The 21490-nt window shown below is 49.0% G+C and overlaps 1 protein-coding gene across 1 annotated transcript in view; it reads right to left on the reverse strand.

Annotated features, from left to right (window-relative positions):
* VWA3A (von Willebrand factor A domain containing 3A) overlaps nt 1-21490 on the reverse strand; it is a 60631-nt gene that overhangs the window by 26033 nt on the left and 13108 nt on the right. Inside the window, exons 8-20 of the mRNA XM_015426191.1 lie at nt 20374-20499; nt 17743-17851; nt 14369-14434; nt 13143-13271; nt 11963-12101; nt 11621-11724; nt 10555-10635; nt 8793-8887; nt 7941-8060; nt 7692-7766; nt 5314-5458; nt 4368-4563; nt 2885-2955 (exon numbers count right to left, since the gene is read on the reverse strand). Coding sequence (XP_015281677.1) covers nt 2885-2955; nt 4368-4563; nt 5314-5458; nt 7692-7766; nt 7941-8060; nt 8793-8887; nt 10555-10635; nt 11621-11724; nt 11963-12101; nt 13143-13271; nt 14369-14434; nt 17743-17851; nt 20374-20499 — 1456 coding nt within the window. The remainder of the gene's footprint in view (nt 1-2884; nt 2956-4367; nt 4564-5313; nt 5459-7691; nt 7767-7940; nt 8061-8792; nt 8888-10554; nt 10636-11620; nt 11725-11962; nt 12102-13142; nt 13272-14368; nt 14435-17742; nt 17852-20373; nt 20500-21490) is intronic.

Genomic DNA, 21490 nt, shown 5'->3' on the forward strand with positions numbered 1-21490 from the left:
TATTAATTCATGTCATGCTGAAGCTACTACCCAACCTTGTTGAATTTACAGGCACTTTTGAAATTTTGAGAAGGGGGTAGTGGAAGTCACCACAAAATGGCTGCTATGGGAGTTAGGGCTAATCACAAAATGGCTGCCATAGGTGCTAGGATCAATCACAATGAAGAAAAAGAAGAAGAGATTTAATTTATAGCCCGTCCTTCACTCAGAGTCTCAGAGCGGTTACAATCTCCTTTCCTTCCCCCTCCCCACAACAGACACCCTGTGAGGTAGGTGGGGCTGAGAGAGCTCTGACAGAAACTGCTCTTTTTCAAGAACACCTCCGACAGAACTATTGCTTGCCCAAGGTCATCTACCAGCTGCAAGTGGAGGAGTGGGGAATCAAACCTGGTTCTCCCAGATTAGAGTCCGCGCACTTATCTACTACACCAAACTGGTTCACCAAACTGCCATTGGCTGCCATTGGGGGTGGAATTGGCTGTTTACTTTGGGGAGAGAGGTTGTTTGGTTTCAGTGTCTAAAGAAAGGGAAAGGTTTGCTTCCTATATGGCCACAGGTTGAGGCTGCTGAACTGTAACTCCCAAGAAAGAAATGCAGATTTCCAAACACTTGGAAGTATGAGATGGAAGCAGGGTTTTGCTTTTTGAAAAAGTGGTGCGGGAAATGATGTTTTCAATCTGTATATTGAAAACTCATAAACTTTTAAACATTTTAAAAGTAATTTTGTCAAAGAGGTTCAGGAACTCCATTCCAGTGAGCCCAAAAAAAAGCCCTGGCTCTGAACTGAATAGCACAGGCAAGTCCGATCTTGTAAAATCTCGGAAGCTAAGCAGGGTCGACTCCGGCAAGTACTTGGATGGGAGACCTCCTTGGAATACCAGCATTCGGGAGGCGGGGGCTCTCTCTCTCTCTCACACTCACTTGGATGAGAGATCTCCTTGGAATACCAGCAGTTGGGAGGCAGGATTCTCTCTCTCTCTCTCTCTCTCACTCACACACACACACAAATACAAAAAAATACAGAAAAAGAAACACAAATTTCTGTTTCACATATTTGTTTGCCTCAACAAAATTCCTCTGGAACTATAAAGTCCTGAGACTGAGGCAAAGCGTAGTGATATCAGCTCATACTTTATTCATGCACAGGAGAACGTCAGATACTTAAGCAGGACCCATGGCCCCCTTAGATTCCCGTTCTTAACCACACACCCCCCCACACACACACACACTACCCTGATAGGTTTATTTACAAACAACTCCCCATATTGGTTCCCTTTAGGATCCGGGCTGGCTGGTTGGCTAATCCTTGGATCTTTAACTTCTATTGTACCTAGATGCGAAGCTCCACCAGTCCGTATGACCTTGCGTGGGCCTAACCGTGTGCGCGGTCTCCCTGGGTACACAACAGGAACACTCACTTTTTTTCCTTTCAAAAAACAAACCATGGAAGAAAGGACAAGGGAAAAAATCCAGAACACTTATGTTGCCATGTAAAGTTTGGCTTCTAGAGGTGGCAAAACCGTTCCTGAATGACCACTCTGGAGCCATTTCTGAGGAGAAACTGTTACCTTTCGAATGCCTACCTTATGGGAATAGTTGACGGCTGTCTCCATTTCAGAGAGAATGCTGCTGATGTCATCGCTTTCGTAGATGCCTGCCCACCCGAGACAAAGCGACAGAACGCAATATGAAAGCGGGAAGCGGAACTCTTCAATGCTGCTAGCAAATGAATTAAACTCAGAAACAGATCAATAATCAACTCCCCACAGGGAAACAGCTTGCTCATGGCAACCCCAGAGATACTCCTGCCTTGACACTGCGAGGAATGTTCTGGGAATGTTTGTATCTCTTTATGAGCTGCGGTGGCTCAAGTGGTTAAGACGCTGAACTGCAGGCTGTGGAAGGTCGGTAGTTCAGCAGTTCGAGACCCGGGTGCCGCATGACGGAGTGAGCTCCCGTCTCTAGTTCCAGCTCCTGCCAACCTAGCAGTTCGAAAGCAAGAAATTGCAAGTAGATAAATAGGGACCACTTCGGTGGGAAGGTAACAGCATTCCGTGCAAAAGTAATTTTGTCAAAGAGGTTCAGGAACTCCATTCCAGTGAGCCCAAAAAAAAGCCCTGGCTCTGAACTGAATAGCACAGGCAAGTCCGATCTTGTAAAATCTCGGAAGCTAAGCAGGGTCGACTCCGGCAAGTACTTGGATGGGAGACCTCCTTGGAATACCAGCATTCGGGAGGCGGGGGCTCTCTCTCTCTCTCACACTCTCTCTCTTTCTCTCTCTCACACACACACACTCGAAAAATACAAAAAAATACAAAAAAAAGAAAACAAAGAAAAAGAAACACACATTCACATATTTGTTTGCCAACAAAATTCCTCTGGAACTATAAAGTCCTGAGACTGAGCCATGGTGTAGTGATATCAGCTCATACTTTATTCATGCACAGGAGAACGTCAGATACTTAAGCAGGACCCATGGCCCCCTTAGATTCCCGTTCTTAACCACACACCCCCCCACACACACACACACTACCCTGATAGGTTTATTTACAAACAACTCCCCATATTGGTTCCCTTTAGGATCCGGGCTGGCTGGTTGGCTAATCCTTGGATCTTTAACTTCTATTGTACCTAGATGCGAAGCTCCACCAGTCCGTATGACCTTGCGTGGGCCTGACCGTGTGCGCGGTCTCCCTGGGTACACAACAGGAACACTCACTTTTTTTCCTTTCAAAAAACAAACCATGGAAGAAAGGACAAGGGAAAAAATCCAGAACACTTATGTTGCCATGTAAAGTTTGGCTTCTAGAGGTGGCAAAACCGTTCCTGAATGACCACTCTGGAGCCATTTCTGAGGAGAAACTGTTACCTTTCGAATGCCTACCTTATGGGAATAGTTGACGGCTGTCTCCATTTCAGAGAGAATGCTGCTGATGTCATCGCTTTCGTAGATGCCTGCCCACCCGAGACAAAGCGGCAGAACGCAATATGAAAGAGGGAAGAAGAAGAAGAGAAGAAGAGATTGGATTTATACCCTACCCTTCACTTGGAGTCTCAGAGTGGCTTACAAACTCCTTTCCCTTCCTCCTCCCCACAACAGACACCCTATGAGGTGGGTGGGGCTGAGAGAACTCTGACACAAACTGCCCTTTCAGGAACAGCTGTGCCAGAGCTTGTGACTGACCCAAGGTCACATCAGCAGGTGCAAGTGGAGGAGTGGGGAATCAAACCCGGTTCTCCCCAGATTAGAATCCGCACACTTAACCACTACACCAAACACTTCAATGCTGCTAGCAAATGAATTAAACTCAGAAACAGATCAGTAATCAACTCCCCACAGGGAAGCAGCTTGCTCACGGCAACCCCGACGCTGCGAGGAATGTTCTGGGAATGTTTACATCTCTTTACGAAGGCCCAGCTAGGCATAACAGTGGCAAGTTAAATAGAGAAATTACTGTGAGGATTGGTCAACTGAAGCTTAAAATTCTACTATGCCACAGTGCGGTATAGTGGTTAGACTGGCAAACTACAACTGGGGAAGCCTAAGTTCACATCGCCCTCAGCAATGAAGCTCACCTAGGATGGCCGGCTTCAAGTGGGGAAAAGGGCCAACTCTAAAACTCTAATTATAAAACATACAAATATATATATATGTATTTATTCACCATAAATTAAAATAACAAACAAGGGCCCATTCAAACCTCATATACAAATACAAAAACATAAACATACAAGGGCTAATAAGATAGACCTAACGTGTTTCGGCCAGCTCACTGGGGCGCTGTAGGGACAAAACAATGTTTTTGTGGGGGTGGGGGCAGAACGCTTCTTGGAGAAAGGACAGGATAAAAACCAATCAATAGAAAATCAGTTTTTAGACTTGGAGAATCCCATTTTTTAAAAATGGAGAAAAATATGTAAGTCAAGGAATGCACTTCTCTGCAGCCCCTTTGTCCAAGAGGTTTCTTCAAGGAGAAGGGAGCGGGTACTATTTGGATGAGGGGAACAGCTAAACCCTCCTTCTCCCTCAGCACTTCAAATCAGCTGCCAGTGTGCTGTGTGGCACATGAAAGAGGGACCCCCCCACACCAGTGTTCCCTCTAAGCTGAGTTAGTGTGAGCTAGCTCACAGTTTTTAAGCCTGCAGCTCACACCATTTTTATCTTAGCTCAGGAAGGATGGCTCCAGACCAAACTAATTTATGCAGTAGCCAAACCGCTTGCTCACAACTTTAATGCCAGTAGCTCACAAAGTAGAATTTTTGCTCACAAGACTCCACAGCTTAGAGGGAGCATTGCCCCCCACTGGAGTAAACTCTGAGTTAGGTAGGACCAATTTTTTTTTTTTAAAAAAAGACCACCATCGCACCTGTTTCTCCAAACCAGTGAAACCGGCCACCGGCAGCCCGCACAACGGTCTTAAAAGCAAGTGCTGTTTCTTCTGGGCTTGCATAGCGTGGCGGGATATCACCATCCAAGAGAGAGTCGTCGGTGCTGAACAGAGAGACATGAAGCTGCAGATCACACCCTCTGCAGCTCTCGGCCATATAAGAGCTAATCACGTGCTAAAAGGCAGAAAGAAAATGTTAGGGCCAAAATGACATGTGGAGTTGGGATTCCATGACAGGAACTGTGGCTGGATTATCAAGTGTGAGTCAGAGCTGCCAAGCTGGGGACAGTTCGATCTCCCCCAGTACATACCTCCATGTCAAGTTCTTCTGCACACGCAAAACTAACCTAGGCTGCGGTCACATGGAGCATTAGGCATGCTAGAGAGACGGAAGATAGGCGGATTTTCCGGGCATGATCTAACCGCCACATCTGGGAAGCGTAGAGCTCCCGTGGCGAACCCGAGGCTTCCCGCCGAAGCCGCGCGGTTAAAAACTAGTACCTCGGAGGTACTAGTTTCCGGTAACCACGGGGCAAGGGCGGGCATCTGATTACGTTTCCGGTGGTAGTTCCGGCGCCCGCCCATGCCCCCTCGTATAAAGGTGTTTTTTTTAAACTGTCCATGGGATGCGCACAAGCACCCAACGGGGCATGCGCACACTTTGGTGTCCGGAAAACAAAACACCCGTTTGCCGCGCCGCTTCTTTGCCGCGGCGCAGGATTGTGGAGTGCTCAGCACCTCCCCCCTTCCACGGGACCTCCACGGAACGTCTGCTGGCGCAACCGCGCGTTATTTTGCCCTGGGGCAAACAGCCACGCCTCCCCCCCGCGATATCCGGCCCATGTGACCGGGGCCCTAGATCAGTTCTGGCGCTACGACAAGTAATTGTTGACATATCAAAGTAGAGACTGGGAGTCGTGCTTACTGTCTCTTGATCAGGGATGCCCGTGGTCAGCAGGTATATCCCCTGGGACTCATGCTTGTCTTTATCTCTGAAATCCACCTCCACTGCTCTTCGGAAAGCGCTCATGACATTCCGAGTGCCTTCACACTTCAGGGCCAGCACCCATCTAGAAGACGTATGTCACAGAAACAATAAAAAAAAACACTGAAAGCTCTCAGGTGGCTTTGCTAACCTCAGGCACCAACACGCAACTGGCAGCCCAGATTCCAAATCCTGTAAGTAGCTTTCGACATTTCTTAAAAGCTCGGAGAAAGGAAGAGCGAGCGAATTGTACTTCCTGTTAACGAGAAGCTGGGTAAAGGAGCTTAAATAGGACACGAGAGACATAGAATCAGTTTTGCTGTCTCCCTGATGCCAGTCCTTTATCTTCGGCCTTCCCTCCCACACTGATTTCTCAAAATGAAATGACCCTTGGGGCCCTTTCAGGTCAGGAAAATAGCCTGGAAGACAGGGAAGTGGGACCCCTTTCCCTCATTCACCACAGCCCGGATCCAAACTGGGAACCTTCACGCTTGGTAAACAAGTTCAGAGAAAGAAAATCGCAGCTAACATGTGACTGATCCACGTCAAAAATTGTGACGTGTTGTTTGACCCTCGGATTCCATTTTGAACCCCAAACTCCACCTCTGGGTACCTAAGCAGCAGGCTCCACAAGGCAGCTGCTATAATGCACCTTCCTTAATGGGCCCAAAAATCTTGTCTGCCTAAGTACGGGTATTCTGGGAAGAATCAAACTCTCCCTTGGAATCATGGAATCAACCAAGAAAATGTGGAGGCTGTCTCCCACTTTGAGATAAACAATGCTCTCTCAAACGGCTCTACAACTCCCCTGCATCAGCCGGTCATGAGTTCAGGACATTGCCCTAAGCAAGGCTTTCTTCTCTGGATGTGGTTACAAGTCATTATATCCAGATTCCTTTGGGCAAAACTGTATCTTTTAGTTGGGTAGCTCCGGGAAATGTGGAGCTCCTTTCTTGGCTGCAAGGGTGGACATGCTGACACTCCCCAGTCAGGACACCAAAGTCAGGAGATCCGGGCCGTGCAGGACCTTATGCAGTTCCACAGGGCCCGCAAGATGGAGCTCTTCCGCCAGGCGTTCGAGTAGGAGCCGCCACCGCCACTATTCTACCACCAAGGTGGCAAGTCATCGGCTGCCCTATAAGAACGGGGGCAAGCGGGCCCTGGCAGAAGTTTGAGACAGTGTAGTGGAAAACCACGCTACTGAGACAGCTGGCCACCAAACCTGGGGGGGTTGTCCCCATCTTGGATGATTAATATAGGTATAGCACCGTATTATTGGAAGGTTTTATTGTGATTTTAAATGTTCTATTTATTATTATTGTTGTTGTTGTTGTTGTTGTATTTTGCACTCGGCTTTGCCGCATGTGAGCCGCCCTGAGCCTTTGGGAGGGCAGGATATAAATCAAACTAATAAATAAATAAATAAATAAGCACTGAGAACACACTGATCTTATGCTGAACCCATTCTACACTCCCTGCCTCAGTTTGGTGTAGTGGCTAAGAGTGACGGACTGTAATCTGAAGAACTGGGTTTGATTCCCCATGCCTTCACATGCAGCCAGCTGGGTGACCTTGGGTCAGTCACAGTTCTCTCAGAGCTGCCCTCTTAACAGCAGTTCTCAAAAGAGCTCTCTCAGACCCACCGACCTCACAGGGTATTGTTGAGAGAGGAAGGGAAGGGGATTGTAAGCCGCTCTGAGACTCCAAGTGAAGGGCAGGGTATAAATCCTCCTCATAAGAACATAAGAGAAGCCAACGCTGGATCAGGCCAATGGCCCATCCAGTCCAACACTCTACCACACAGTGGCCAAAAATGCCAGGTGCCATCAGGAGGTCCACGAGTGGGCCGCCTCCTCCTCCTCTTCTTTCTCCTTGGGATCCTGTCCTGTAGTTATCCCTTTAACTGTTCCTGTTTTTCTGATACCAAATATAGATTCGGGTGGGGAGCTGTGTTGGTCTGAAGCAATAGAACAAAGTTGGAGTCCAGTGGCGCCTTTAAGACCGACAAAGTTTAATTCTGGGTATAAGCTTTCATGTGCATGCACACTTCATCAGATACCCAGAATTAAACCCTGGTGGTCTTAAAGGTGCCACTGGACTCAAACTCTGTTCTGATACCAAGCATGTTTGGCATCTCAAGCCTACTCAAGAAGTTTAGCGCCCTTGTGGTTCCCATTGACCTGAAACCAGGTACCATCCAAAGATGCTGCTCACAGGAAATAAGTAAACAGAAGAGACTAACTCAGGCCTTTTACCCATGAGACCTTACTTAGGAGTGTGTGTGTGTGGGGGGGGGGATTACAATTAAGTTTACCTACCTCCAGGCATGCTCTAAGTTGTCTGGGTGCGAAGGAACCATTTCCGGTTGCCAGGGCTTAACATCTTTTCCAAAACTGCAAGGAACGCAGCACAAAAAAAGTGAACGACGAAACAAAGGAACACAGCCTGAGGAGGCCGCCATCGGAGGCTGCTTGGCATTGTTGGAAATAAATAAATAAATAAAAAGAATGACTTGCCTAGATCTAAAGTGTCAATCTTCAGCATAAATGTTGCCCAATTTTACTCACGCTATGATATTGAAGCAGTCCTTGCTTGCGATCTGCTCCTCCAGCACAAGCCGCAGGGAATGTTGGATATGAATGATGTACGGAAGATTTGTTACGGAGACATCAATAAGGAGAACGACCCTACAGGAGAAATGCCAGCACTGAAAAGTCAGCCTTTTATTTCCCCACTTGCTATATTTTTATTGGGTTGTTTTTTTTTTGCTGCATGCTTTACTTGCTTTGACTGTTTCTGTTTTGTTTGGTTGTTAATTACCCGGTTTTATTTTTCTGCCTTGTTTTTGTTGGCTTTGGTGGGCTTTGAGTCGTTGACTTTGCCGCTGCTTTTTTATCTTGTGATTTTAAAAGGCTGTTCGCTTTGAAAGCCTCCCAGAAAATCCTGGCAGACAGTGGGTGCTTACGAATCTATATCTGGATCAGGGTAGCTGCTTTGGGGGTGTCCCCTCCCACTTCCTCCTACTTTTTCAATACCTTGGTAGTGAACTCTGCCATGTTTTGTTTCGACATACAGTCTTCTCTCCAGCCCCACGGCAAACAGGTTGTGTGAGTTCGCAGTGGAAAGTGACTAACCCAACTCATCCTGCACGCAAGTTTTCAACATTTTGCAAAGGACAACAGTTCGCTGACCTCACGGGGAGATAGGATAACGAATGGGTATTTTTAACTACCAATGCATCCGGTACTATTGAATGTGTTTTTAAGAGGATAATTGTGTAATTTTATTGCATGTGCCTAGATTATTTCAATGTGTTATATTTTATTGCACTGTTGTGCCGTGTAAGCCGCCCTGAGCCCGCATGCGGGGAGGGCAGGATATAAATGAAATAAAATAAATAAAAATAATAATTCATTTACCTCCTTTCGCAAACTGTTCCCCACATCCTTCTACTACCAATGGAGAGCCATTCGATGCGTCTCTCATACCTCCCCACCAGCCTGGTCAGCTGCTTCTGCAAGCAGAACACAAGCATAGCTGAGATCACATGAAGATGAATATACACTGGCAGCTGAATCTACCTGGGTAGTGGGCCCTTTTCCTTGGCACTTCTTTTGAAAGGAAACCCCCATCCCCCCAGCATTGCTTGAGAAGAGAGCGTCTTCTGCCAGTCACTAGAAGCAGCAGTTTCCTCCCTCTGCAACATCCTTCCACAAGGCTACTGGTCCTTCACCTCTGGCTTCCAGAAGTCACAACTGCACCTTGAGACTTGGGGTGGGTGAGTTTTGAATTTGGGGAACAACACAGCAGCTGTTCATCTTTGGAGTTTTTAATTAAATTCTCTTTGTTTTGCCCAGCATTTTGTTTAAACAAGGCTGCCACTCACAAAAAAAACCAGGCAAGTATCTTTGTGGCCTTGCTGTCTGCATATCAATACTCTGGCCACTTGATGCCAGGACAATAATAATCAGAGCGGACACTGGTGGTCGGCATCACAGGGCAACTGCTGAGGTCCCATCCCAGCAGGGGGTTTGCTGCTGACCCCTGAAGCCTCCCGACTACTCCTTTCGACTGTCCCTGCCTGCTTGACTGTTGTCTTTGCAAGAACAAGCTGTGAGAGGTGGTGCAGCCTCTTTAGGAGGAAGAACGGATCAGGCCCTTTCCGCACTAGACCTTTAATCCTGGTTCAACGCTGTCTCCTAGTCTCCTACTAGCTAGTCTGCACTACACTCAAGTTCACCCCTCTTTTTATCCCAGTTTTTTTGTCGATTCTGAATTATATTGTGGTCACCCCAGTGTCCGATCCTCCACGCATTCAGATGAACACACGTGTATAAAGCAGTAGTGTTTATTAAAGCAATGAAGAAGCTAGAACAACAGGAGTGTTTAGAATGACCCAATAGTGGAGGGCACAAGATAATAAACAGATTCATACAAAGACATAACCAATCAATATGGTTCCCGCTTTCACGGGTCTGTTAAACCTCGCGCCGAAAAGCCTGGGAGCCCAACGGCCTGAAACAGATAAACAATTATTTCATTCCCATGCGCTAGCTCATTACAGATAACAGCAAAAGACACCACTCCGCACCTGTTAACCTTGGAAGATAATACGTTACAAAGCATACTACTAGCGTTCATAGAATGGAATGTCGGCATCAAGCAATAGCAGGGGGAAGAAAGGCTGGCATCAAGGGAGTATACAAACATTACACAGAACTCTTTGGCAGCTAGCTGACACCCAGGTTCAGACGGCTGCTGCCCCCGGGGGTATATGGATCCTGTTTTGCCACGGGCTTCCCCGCAATCCACAGTGGCCCCGGTGCAGATTTGAGTGTAGATTTTTTAACTCCGTTTCGATCCTCCCTGCCCCTTTCCCGCCATACCTAGGACATTAAATCCGGGTTTACTCTTTGCAATGCAGAATTTATAACCTGGGGCAGGCGAGCAAATTGGAGCGGGACAAAATCAGGTGCAGAAAACAACAGGTGAACAGAGATAACAGCAAGGTAAACGGCCGCAAGTTGAAGACGGAGAAAACCTGAGGTCCCAGTGCAGAAAGGGTCAGAGTCAACCAATGATGAGTGGAAAGACAGTCGGAGGTAGAGCTCACTGAGAGCATCTCACCCAGGGGCCTTGGATGCACCTATACAGGCAGGGTCCCCATTTCCTTGAGCTCACCTGGTAGTCGTACAATATCGGTGGATCTACGTGGACATTTTTAACGGTCCCATCGTGCCACTCAAACTGCATCATCGCTTTCTGAAAGGAGGAAGGAGGGAAAATCCCAGAGTTAATGATGTCTGGATCACGTGAGAAGTCAAGCGGAGCTGGACAGGATGGATGTTTCTTGAGGCTCCGACTTGGCAGCATCTCTCTGGCTCCACTCTCAGTTCAAACGCCTGAACACAGAGAGGGTGTGTGGACCAGCGGGGGGCTGCCTCTCTTCCCTCTGCTTTTGTGAAGGCTGCTCAGAGGGCAGAGGGAAGGGGATACCTCTGGATTCAGGTGTTCACAGCAATTCCATTCCAGTCCATACCATTCAATTATGCTTAATAACAAGGGGGAGCCTCAGAATAGACCAAGCATCCGGAAGCACCTTAAAGTCTAACAAAAGTTGTGGCAGGGTAGGCGCTTTCATGAGTCACTGAAGAAGTGAGCACTGACTCACGAAAGCTCCTCCCCTGCCACAAATGTTAGTCTTCAAGGTGCTTCTGGACGCTTGGTCTATTCTGCTGCTACCGACAGACTGACACGGCGACCCATCTTGATCTATCGCCATGGAAGGGGGAGACTTACGAGCAATGTTCCCTCTAATCCCCTCCCCCCTCCACTGAGCATAGCAGTTCACATCCGGAACAGAATATAACTGCTGCAATCTGAAAACGGACAATGGGCAGTGCGAGACCAGATGCGGCTCCAGACTGCTGCCAAGCGGGGCTTCCTGTGTTAATGAGCCACTGCTCACCTGCACAGCTTAGAGGGAAACTGCGTTAAGAGGACTCGTAGGGAAAAAAACATCCCTCTTCTGGCCCCCCACTCCCTCTCTCTACCTCTGGTCTGCAGTCCCCAGTCCTCCTGGTCATCCATCCCCCCCACCCAGCCAATACCTGACATATTCCTCGTGTGTCTGCTGAGACTTATGAGGAAGGGTTCAGGGATGGACACAGGAATGGCTCACTTAGAAAACCTTAAGCACACAAGCCGGTTTTGGAAAAAAGCTTTTAACTAGGATTTCCCCACTCACTTCATGTAGAGTTGATGACACTGTTTTCTGAAGAATCGGGACAAATTCTTCCACAGGGGAAAATGCATTTGGTGCCAGAACTTGGTACAGGCTCAGCTTCTTGGCTGCAGCAAAAAGAAAAAAGAAAGTAGAAATTGTTTCCGTCAGATCCCAGGCTGGGTCTGAACAGCGCCCTCGTTGAAAGGCTTGGTCAGTGCTTGGATGGGAGACACACACCCCTCACTTATGCCACTGTAATTTCCGTGGGAGAAGGAAGGTGAAATACAAATACACATCAACAAGCAATTAAGCACTGAGTGACGTTTGTCTTATTCCCCACAAAGCCCCTCTGGCTTACCTTACCTTTCAGCCCATTGGTTTTTAACCATTCTGCTGAAGTTTTGGCCAGGAAATCTGGGATTTGTATCACAAGAGGTCCTTCGTGGTTCGGTGGCTTTGGCAGCAAGCTGGCCGGAGAAAATGGCACAACCTCTGTGGAGCTCTAAATAGATATTTAAAATTGGGACCATCTGAGCGAGCTGGATTAAAAAAACAACAACAACACACACAAAACCACCCAGTTCTAGTGAAACCCTGGCCCCCCACATAAAGGATAGCGTGGAGCTAGAAAAGGTGCAGAACATGGGAATCAACATGGCCTAGGGGGTTGTACAGCCTTCCCTTTGAGGGAAAGGTGCAGGATATGGGCCTTTTCAATTTACAAAGAGACATCTTAGATGGCATTTGATAAAGTTTATAAAAGTATGCATGGGGCGGGGAAAGCAGACACAGAATTTTCTCTCCTCAAAAAAAAATTAGAATCCAGTCACCTAATCAAGCTGTTGAGAAGGAGAGACAAAAAGTAAGCACTTCATCACACTGTCCATGACTAACTTGGCCCCTAACCTGAGATGGCCTTAAAAGGAGGATTAGACCCAGACCCAGAGAACAGTAGCTATTGCCCATGAAGGATGAAGGGAAGCTCCCTGTACAGGGGCAGTATACCTTTGAATATCAGTTGTTGTTGGAGGGTAGGAACAGGGGTAAGGGCCACAGTGGCTCAGAGGTTAAGATGCTGAGCTGCAGACCAGAAGGTCTGTAGCATGGCAGTTCGAGACCCGAGTGCTGCGTGACAGAGTGAGCTCCCATCTCTGGCCCCAGCTCCTGCCAACCTAGCGGTTTGAAAGCAAGAAATTGCAAGTAGATAAATAGGTACTGCTTTGGTGGGAAGGTAACAGTTTTCCACGCACCTTGGCGTTTAGTCTTACATGGTCACATGGAGAAGACTTCCAACAGCACCGGCTCCTCGGCTTGGAAATGAAGATGAACACCGCCCCCTAGAGTCGGATTCGACTAGCTCTTGAACAAGGGAAACCTTTACCTTTTTAGGAACAGGGGTAGGCTTCGGCCTTTGTGCCCTACATGGAGGCCTTCTGGGGATATCTGGCTGTATCGGGGGGAAACAGGTTGCTGGACTAGATGGACCACCGGTCTGATCCAGCAGGGCTCTTATAATCTCAACAAAAATCAATCAGGCACTTACCTCTGGCATTAAACTAAAACATGCATGGCCCACGACCCTTCCCTTATAGATTTTATTTATGATGTTGAGCAAGTCCTCAGATTTTCTGCGCTCACCAAGGATCTTGTCCAGATCACTGCTGTCATAACTCTGAGGTCACCAGGACACAGAAAGGGAACAAAAAAACAATCAGCTTTCTTTTTAATTGCTTGTCACTGTTGTAACATCAACACAGTGGAATCGTGGGAATAAAATGGGGAGTCAAGCCCCCAGAAGAGGAGGAGGTGGAGGAGGAGGAGATTGGATTTATACCCCCGCCCTTCACTATCCGAAGGAGTCTCAGAGCAGCTTACAATCTCCTTTCTCTTCCCCTCCCCACAACGGACACCCTGTGAGGGAGGTGGGGCTGAGAGAGCTCTTTTGAGAACTGCCCTTGAGAGAACAGCTCCGAAAGAACTTATGACTGACCCAAGGTAATACCAGCAGCTGCAAAGTTCTCAGTACGCCCATGGAAGAGTAGTACGCTCAGGGAATAAGAACCTCCTCGTGGTCCCCAGCCCAAGATCCAGCTGTCCTCAACCACGGCCAGAGCTTTTTGGGCAGAATTACTACCTTTCTCCAGGGCAGGTAAGACAGAGATATTCCACCAGGCCTTCGGATGAGGACAGGGTGACATCTGGCACCCTCCTATACTCTCCCCATCCCTCAGAACCTCCCTTTTCCCTGCCATCTTGGACTGCGTGCTGTTTTATTTATTGATCTGCTTTGGGGTAGTTTTAATGTTGGTTTAAATTTATTGTATGCTATTCTGTTGTAAGCTGCCCTGAGCCCTACTTGTAGGGAAGGGTGGCCTCGTAAATCTAATTTAAAAATAAATACATGTGGAGAAGAGGGGAATCAAACCGGGTTCTCCCAGATTAGAGTCCCTGCCCCTAACCACTACACCAAACTGTAGCACAAATGGACTCTTTTTATTCCAGAAATGAATCAGATTTTATTCTATGACTGATAAGAGTATCTGCAGGCACTAGTAGGGGCGTGTTGCAAGCCTGTCTGGGGTCCAGAGGAAATCGTGTTTGGGACCTTGTATCTCAGATGACGCATGACCCAAATCATTGGCTCCCAAGAACACTGCCCGTTTTGTTAATTCCTCGAGTGATGGGGAGTTGGCATCCCAAGAACCTCTCAGAAAAGAGCAGCCTCGTGGCTGGGGCACAAAGGGAGCCCCCCCCCCCCGTCAGACCTACCTGGTCTCTTGTGGAGCAGCTGTGGTAATGGCCGCCGACAGCTTCAGTGACGCTTTTTAAAACAGCCTGCGTGTTCAGGGCAAGAAAGGAAATTATTGGCCACAGAAGCAGGACGGCCTATAGACAGGGTTGTCAACTTCCAGGTAGTGGCTGGAGATATCCTAGGATTAGAACTGATTTCCAGGTGACAGAGGTCAGTTCACATGGAGAAAGTGGCCATTTTGGAAGGTGGATTCTATGGCGTCATACCCCATCGGAGTCCCTCCCCTCCCCAAGCCCTCCCCCTCCCCCCTCCTCAGGCTCCACCCCCAAAATATCCAGGGATTTCCCACCCCAGAGCTGGCAACCCTGTGACTAGACCAGCTCCTCGTCATACTCCTATCCCACAAAAAGGGCTCAGCTGCTATGTACAGACAGGTGGGCAGACGACTGTGAAGTTAAGGTAAAGGTAAAGGTTCCCTTGTTCGAAAGCCAGTCGAGTCCGACTCTAGGGTTGCGGTGCTCATCTCCGTTTCAAAGCCGAAGAGCCAGCGCTGTCCGAAGACATTTCCGTGGTCATGTGGCCGGCATGACTAAACGCCGAGGTGCACGGAACGCTGTTAGCTTCCCACCAAAGCGGTACCTATTTATCTACTTGCAATTTCTTGCTTTCGAACTGCTAGGTTGGCAGGAGCTGGGACCAGAGACGGGAGCTCACTCCGTCATGCGGCACTTGGGTCTCGAACTGCCAAACTACAGACCTTCCACTGCCTACAGTTCAGCGTCTTAACCACTTGAGCCACCGCAGCTCCTACTGTGAAGTTAGAAAAATGTAAAAAGATCTCCCCCAAATCAGTCTTTGCTGCTGTTTGTCTAGTTTATTATTTTATTTCTGTTATTTACTTCATTCAGGCTACACCTTTCTTCCCAATGGGCACCCAAAGCATCTTACGCAGCTTTCCTCTCTTTCATTTAATGCTCGTAACAACATTCTGAGGTAAGTTAGGCTGAAAGAGAGTGACGAGGCACAGGTGGCTTGGACAGGGGATTAGACAGATTCATGGAGGGCGTCTCTGTAAGGAGATACCAGCCGTGGTGACTAAAGGGAACCTCCATCTTCAGAAGCAGTAAACCCCTGAACCCAGTGTGCCAGGAGGCAACACCAGGGGAAGGCCTCGGCCTCCGTGCCCTGTTGTCAGACCTTCAGAGGAATCGGTTGATCACTCTGTGAGAAGGGATGCTGGACTAGATGGACCACTGGTCGGATCCCGCAAGGCTCTTCTGACGTTCAGAGAGCTTCCGTGGCAGAGTGGGGACTCCAGCCTGTGTCTCCCAGTTCCTAGTTCGACGCGCTAAACGCCATACCACACTGCCTCTAGTTGCCTCAGCCTCATCCCCACCCATTTATATGTGCAGGTGGCACATAACTCTTCCTGGCAATAAAAGGGAAACCTATTTTCAGAGCCATCAAGGAGAAATTAAGCTTATGTGACACAAATTGCCTGAGAGATTTATGCGTATAAATAATCTACTTGTGCTGCGATTGTTCCCATGATCCACACAGATCCACACAGGCAGGATCATCCACCCCCTGCGGAACTTGAATGCATCTTTTAATGTAGATGCGCATCTGCAACTGGCGTAGAGATGTCTCATGGTTAGTGTGCTGGACTGAGCTTGGTTCACATCCCAGCGTTTGGGGGTGGAGCCTGGGGAGGGTGGAGTTTGGGGAGGGGAGGGGCTTCAGCAGGGCACAAGGCCATAGAGCCCGCCTTCTCAAGCACCCATTTCCTCCAGGGGAACTGATCTCTGTTGCCTGGAGATCCATCATAATAGCAGGGGATCTCCATGTTGGCAACTCTACTTATGGATCTCATTTGTCTTCTGTTATACTCCACCTTTTTGAGCTTTGTGCACTTTTGGAATTCGGACACAAGTTGGTAGGTGCTAGAGCTACAGTGGCTCAGAAGTTAAGATGCTGAGCTGCAGACCAGAAGGTCTGTTGTTTGGCAGTTCGAGACCCGAGTGTGCTGCGTGACGGAGTGAGCTCCCGTCTCTAGTTCCAGCTCCTACCAACCTAGCAGTTCGAAAGCAAGACATTGCAAGTAGTTAATTAGGTACCACTTCGGTGGGAAGGTAACAGCGTTCCGTGGGCCTCAGCGTTTAGTCATGCCAGTCACATGACCATGGAGGAGTCTTCAGACAGCGCTGGCTCTTTGGCTTGGAAACGGAGATAAGCACCGCCCCCTAGAGTCGGATTCAACTAGTTTTTGAGCTTAGGGATGTCAGACCCTACTGGTGGGGGTCTCCTGCTGCCAGGCCCCACCTCCCCCAAAAAGGGAGGAATGCCCAGCATTTCAGCAGCATGCCTATGTGACCCGGAAGGGACATAGGCACGTCGGGAACATTGGGGGGACGCTCTGGTTTTTGGGCAAAAACTCTGTGGTAGAAGCTAATTTTGCCATAGAGTTTTGCTCCCAAACCAGAGCATTGCCCCCCCCCACCATGTCCCTGACGTGCCAATGTCACATCTGCGTCATGTTAGGGTCACCAGGTCCAATCGCCATGCTGGTGGGGGGATTGGGGGGCATTTGGCATTGTGCGATGTGCATATATCACCCAGAAATGAATGTTGGTGCCATCAGGGGCAATGCCCTGGGTTTTGGACAAAACTGCGGTATAATCACCCTCAAACCATAAAGTTTTGCCCAAAACCAGAGTGCAACAACCCCTCAATGTCACTTCCGGGTGACATCAGCTCGCTGCAGATTCCATCTCCGTTGGGGGTGGGTGGGGAGAACTTCCTCCCACCAGTCAGCTGGCCGCTGGCGGGCAGGATCCAGAGAAAGCAGGGGGTGGTAACCCTTGGTCACATAGGCACGCCACTGAAACGGGAGACGTTCCCTCCCTGCTCCCAGTAAGCGTGTGCGCACACCCATTCCCCGCCATCTGCAGCTCTAGTAGGCGCAACCTCAGAATGGTTGGCACATGAGGGGGAGCCACACACAAAAAAGGAAGGCCAAGAGCAGGGGAGAAGAGGGCTAATTTTAAAGAAATACACTGGGAAAGTGGAGTGAGGGAGACTAAAACGAACACCAGGGGCACAGCTGCTGCTGAAACAATATTTTAATCTGCACCGCTACCTGTATCTTCAGCGGCCAATCAGAAGCCCCGCTGGGCGAATGCGCCACCCGGCCCCACGCACTTGCTAAAAATACTTGGTGGGCACCAGAAAGGTGTTGGCGGGCACCACGTTGGGGAGCCCTGGTGTATAATGATTTCATTGAAAAGTAATACAGAAGCATGGTAAATATGCGCCACACAACAGTGGTGTCAAGGTCTCTAGGTCTGCTTCAATAGGAACCCAGTGGGAGAAGCCCAAAAGGACAACTTACGGGAGGCACCTGGCTGCTGCACTCGTAGGCCACCGTCTGGATCAGCAGATCTCTCCCCAGCGTACATTGCTGGATATAATCAGACAAGATTTCAGAGGACTGATCTGGGCTGGTTTAAAACATACGTAAATATCAGTTCAGCAAATGGAAGACAGAAATGGACAGAGACATTGCCGTATTCCTCTGTGCCCAACCCACTAAACAAAAGGTTCAAAACTGCAACGCTCTCCTGTGTCCATGACAAAGCTAATGTCGAAAAGCGGTTGGCCTCTTGCCCTACGATCGACGGAGAGACTGTTTTATAAAATTAGTGTAGCTCATTGTCTGTGTACCCCTTCAGAATAATAATTCTGTGCTGTCAAGTGGCAGGCAGGTTATAGCAACCCCTCAGGGGGCTTTTCAAACTTCTGGATACCCCTTATAAGGATATTTATTTCCTCTGGGTCCAGTATAGCCAATTACCACTTGATTTTCCTCTACATATATATTTTCCCCCTTAACCTCTTTTTGGCTGGTTGTGGGTTAATTCCCCCCCCTTTCCACCCCTACAGATTTCCAAGAGAAACCTGTGGCCTGATTCTGCATCTTCTTATGCTTACTTGAACAGTGATTAAGACTCTTACGTGGATGCACTCCCAGTGGCCCTTTTCATTTTCGAAGAAGATTGGATTTATACCCCGTCCTTCACTACCTGAAGGAGTCTCAGAGTGGCTTACAATCTCCTTTCCCTTCCCCTCCCTACAACAGACACCCTGTGAGGTAAGTGGGGCTGAGAGAGTTCTGAGAGAACTGTGACTGGCCCAAGGTCACACCAGCAGCAGCTGCATGTGGAGGAGAGGGGAATCAAACCTGGTTCTCCCAGATTAGAGTCCACGCTCCTAACCACTACATCAAACTGGCTAAACCGGATGTTATTCATTATTAGCACTATTTCGAGCAAAGCAACACAGGGACAGGGGGTTCATACAGCAAATTTCCTTCCGTTAATGAGCCATCTCTGAAGTGCTGTGGTCATTTCAAACAGTGCTGCTTTCCCCCCCTGCCCTTTTTCGCCACACAATCTTCCTTGTACTCTTTTTATACGTTCTAAGGTGGAGTCAATGCATCTCAATGGTGCCACTATAGCACTCACCTGAGAATGACTTTTTGAAGTACAAGGAAGATCACACAGCAAAAAGGGGCAGCGGGGGGGGGGGGGCAGCATTGTAGGAAGCGCTATGGGCATTTTAAGCAGCACACCACTGTGATTCAGAAGTGCAGCAAAGGTGTTGAAAATGGATAAAAAACAGTTTCCCTCAAAAGCAAGCAGGTTTGTATGAACAGGCAAATAAATTCTGCTCGCAGCTGGCTACTAAGACAGGTCCGTCTGAAATGACAGGTAAAAATCCATTAGCAACCAGCTACTAAGGTGGAATACAAAGGCAGTTTGAAGAGAGTCTCTGTGTTAGTTTCTCTCTTTATTTATTTATTATTACATTACATTTATTAATCGCCTAACCCCCACGATTGCAGGGCTCTGGGCGACGTACAAAGTTTAAAACCCTAAAAACCGTATCCAGCAAATGATCCAGTAATTAGAGCAAGTGGCTAACATTTCTTGTATTTAAGCACATAAGAGACATAAGAACATAAGAGACGCCAAAGTTGGATCAGGCCAAAGGCCCATCCAGTCCAACACTCTGTGTCACACAGTGGCCAGAAATACCAGTGCCATCAGGAGGTCCACCAGTGGGGCCAGGACATTAGAAGCCCTCCCACTGTTGATCCCCCCCCCCAAGCACCAAGAAGACAGAGCATCCCTTGCCCCAGAGCCCCTATCTATACCTTGTGGCTAATAGCCACTGATGGACCTCTGCTCCATATGCTTATCTAATTCCCTTTTGAAGCCGTCCATGCTTGTAGCACCCACCACTTCCTGTGGCAGTGAATTCCATGTGTTAATCCCTCTTTGGGTGAAGAAGTACTTCCTCTTATCCGTTGTAACCCGACCGCTCAGCAGTTTCATGGAGTGCCCACGAGTTCTTGTATTGTGAGAAAGGGAGAAAAGTACCTCTTTCTCTACCTGCTCTTTCCCATGCATAATCTTGTAAACCTCAATCATGTCACCCCTCAGTCGTCTTTTCTCCAAGCTAAAGAGCCCTAAGCGCTTTAACCTTTCCTCATAGGGAAAGTGTTCCAACCCTGTTATCATTGATTTCCCTCCCATATCTGGTCCGCGGGTGCTCCGCAAGCGCAGGGGAGGGAGGGAGCTCTGTAAGGAGCAGGGGGTCCGGGTAGGGTGCCGCCCATGATGCAAAAACGTCGCTGTCCTCAGCCAAACGCCTGGCGGAACGTCTCTGCCTTGCAGGCCCTGCGGAACTCCCCCCGGGCCCTGACGTGATTGGGCAGAGAGTTCCACCGGGCCCTGACCGAGGACAGCTAGATCCCTCTAGGGCCGGGGGCCACCAGCGCGTTGTCCTGTGACGAGTGCAATGCTCTCCCAGGGGTGTAAAAGTCATCTATAGATAACGTTCTGTCATCTATGACTTTCCGGACACATGAGGATGAGGCTCCCTTTCATAAATAGCCGGGATGCTCAAGGCTCAATTGTTTTTAGTGAAATCAGAGCCACCCATTCAGACAGAGACCTACCAGCTCCCTGCGATGATGACCAGGGCATCCAGGCCTTTCAGCAAGAGAGCCTTCTTCAGAGCTTTCAACAGGTTGCAGCCTCCGCTGGGCTTTAGCGCCTTCACCCATTGCCTGATTTCATATAAACTAGGAGGAGGAAAAGAGAAGAAAGTGGAAAGCTACGCGTGGCACAAAACCTCTGGGGGCTTATTTGCTTACTTTATTCGTACCCCACCTTTCTCCCCAGCGTGGACCCAAAGTGGCTGACATCGTTTCCCTCTCCCCCACTTTGCCCTCACAACAACCCTGTGAGGTAGGTTAGGCTGAGAGCGTGTGACTGGCCCATGATCACCTAGTGAGCTTCCATGGATTTGGACTGGGGTCTCCAAGATGTTAGACACTTTAACTACTACACCGTGCTGGATAGATGTGCTGCATAGTCGGGACAAAATGTCAAAGATGATCCTGTGGACAGAGCCCCAAAGTCACACACGCAGGGTTGCCAGGTCCCTCCATCGATTCGGCACGGGGATTTGGGGGGGGGGCTTCCTGAGTGGGCGGGGATGCCCCCAAGTCCCACCCCCAAGAGACATCACCTGCCCGGCCACCCCTTTCCCTCTCCTCCTGCCCGGGTTAAAGGGCTTCAGCTGATTGGCGGGGACCACGTGGCCCACCAATCAGCCGGAGGGCCCTTTTAATCTAGCAGGAGGGAGGGAGAGGGGCGGTCATGGGCCACATGCCTGGCTTGCAAAAAGACCCTTTAAAGGGGCTGCGGCATGCAGGGCTGGGAAAAAACAGCCCGTGCACTGCAGCCCCCACCCCGCTCGTAAAAAGACCCTTTAAAGAGTCTTTTTGCAAGTGTGTGGTCCACAACCGCCCCTCTCCTTCCCTCCTGCTAGATTGGGTGGATCCCGGAGCGCACGCGCGCAAAGCACGCATGCACCGCACGCACGTCACCAGGAAGTGACGTTATGATGCTGGGCATGCTGGGGGCGGGGCCATGACCATGCAAGGGAAAACCATAGAGTTTTCCCTTGTATGGCCATGGCCCCGCCCCCAGCGTGGCCAGCGTGTCTGTGTCACTTCCGGGTGACGCGCACGTCGGGGAGGAGTTAGGATCCCTACCCCAGAAGCAGGG

This window comes from Gekko japonicus, unplaced genomic scaffold (genome assembly GCF_001447785.1).
Source record: "Gekko japonicus isolate JY-2015 unplaced genomic scaffold, Gekko_japonicus_V1.1 scaffold384, whole genome shotgun sequence".
NCBI lineage: Eukaryota > Metazoa > Chordata > Lepidosauria > Squamata > Gekkonidae > Gekko > Gekko japonicus.